Source organism: Sorghum bicolor, chromosome 7 (genome assembly GCF_000003195.3).
Source record: "Sorghum bicolor cultivar BTx623 chromosome 7, Sorghum_bicolor_NCBIv3, whole genome shotgun sequence".
Taxonomy (NCBI): Eukaryota; Viridiplantae; Streptophyta; class Magnoliopsida; order Poales; family Poaceae; genus Sorghum; species Sorghum bicolor.
In genome coordinates this window covers 49,139,015-49,141,004 of record NC_012876.2, presented here as the reverse complement: position 1 = coordinate 49,141,004, position 1,990 = coordinate 49,139,015, and the positions used below count along the sequence as shown (strand labels likewise).

At 43.1% G+C, this 1,990-nt stretch overlaps 1 protein-coding gene across 1 annotated transcript; it reads left to right on the top strand.

Annotated features, from left to right (window-relative positions):
- On the top strand, positions 1,025-1,735 carry LOC110437268. Its single transcript, XM_021465653.1, has one exon. The coding sequence runs from the start codon at positions 1,025-1,027 to the stop codon at positions 1,733-1,735; it is 711 nt and encodes a 236-aa protein (XP_021321328.1).

Sequence of the window (1,990 nt, the reverse complement as noted above, 5' to 3'; positions counted from 1 at the left end):
ACATCCTGCAACATCGCTGCACCACTTGTGGTAGGGAATCCCAGGATCCGACCCACCCTGGCATGCTTGGCTCAAACCAACACGGACTTAGATCGAGTCTCAGATGAGCTAGATGCCCTGAGAAAGGCCTACCTCGAGTTGGCTGTTGAGAACGCCATGTTGAAGCAACAACAGGGGAGTCATGTTGAAGAAGTACCACTCATCCTTGCAGAGTTACCCCCAAGGAACCATGAGGACCCCAACACCGGCACCAACCTTGACCCTTAGGAGGATTTTCCCCATTTGTAATAAGTACGCATTGAGATGCGAGAGTGTGTTTTTATTTTCTACTGATTGAACAATTGCTATTACGTGAATGCATGCTTGTAATAATGTTTAATGGGTAAGTTGGATTTTTGTCATGATTTCAATGATTGTGGGCCTGTCCACAGTCATTTAGATTAGGGCTAAGGTCTAAGAATAATATGAATAAATAGTTGGGTTTTACTTATATCCTGCTGTCCACCGATGTTTTTCCCTCTGAGCAGTCTGCCTTAATATTTGTATATTCCGAGTTCTGGATGGTCTAAAAATACGAAAAATTTATGGAATAAAATAGACTTCTATATCTTTCATTCGGCTCTGGAACCACCTCAATATCTGTTACCGTATGAGAGATAAAATTGATACAAGGTGACCTCTCTGCTCAGTCAGAAATTCCAGAACAGTAAAAGTTGTCACATGTTTTTACCTATGTAAACGCCAGAATTTGAGAAAGTGGTCTGAATGAAAGTTGTAGAAAAATTTCCAAGCTTTCCGGAAAATGAAATTTCGCAGTCAGACGTTAAACAGATAGAAAGATATGCTTGTTTTACTTCACTGTAGTTATAGTGAGGACAGCAGAAAAATACAGAATACATACTACCTTGTACCCACAACATATGTAATCCCATACTTGATCAGATGGTATAAATTCCAGGATGTTATATCTATTGAAAATTAAGTATCTTGGACATGTGAGACTCATATTGTGTATCTAGTACAGATGACCAACACTAGGAGGAACAGGAGGGGTGAGGACTTGCCACCACCACCACCACCTCCTACTATGGAGCAGCGGATGATGATGCAAACACCACTGCTTCAGCAGATGGCTCAAAATATGCAGAACAATGGAAATGGAAATGGAAACGCACCTCCTCATGTTAGGGACAAGAGAGGAGAATTCTTGAAGGGACATCCACCTATTTTCAAACACTCCACCGACCCTCTCGAAGCTGATGACTGGCTTCGTGCTATTGAAAGACAACTGGAGATTGCACAGTGTGATGACAGAGAAAAAGTGTTGTATGCAGCGGGGCAACTGCAAGGAGCCGTCCTTGATTGGTGGGACTCGTTCCGTTTTGGCCGTAAGGATACTGACCCCATAACCTGGATGGAGTTCCGTAATGCTTTCCGCTCTCATCATGTCCCTACTGGACTAATGAAACTGAAAAAGAAAGAATTTCTCTCCCTCAACCAAGGAGGTATGTCTGTTGCTGAATATCGTGACAAGTTCATACAATTGTCACGATATGCTACCACTGAAGTGGAGAACGATGAAAAGAGGCAGGAACTATTTATGGAAGGGTTGAATGATGGGCTCCAGTACCAACTGCTATCCCACACTTTTGCAAGCTTTCAGTATCTCGTGGACAAGGCCCAGGTGATTGAAAACAAACGCCGTCAGATGGAAGATAAGAAAAGGAAGTTCTAGGGACAACTGTCAGGAAACAACACGTGTACTCGTACCAATCCTCAGCAAGCTTATCCACAACAACACTATCAGGGTCAGTCAAGCCTGGTCAATCGTAACCAACAGCCACAACGTGCACAGCAGCAGCAGCAGTACAGAGCTCCTAACCAACGTCAGTGTAACACCCCAGTGTTATGGTTGCATAAATCACATGCATAGCATAAGCATCATACTCTATTCAAGCATGTCATGATCATCATCTACCTTGAGTCATAC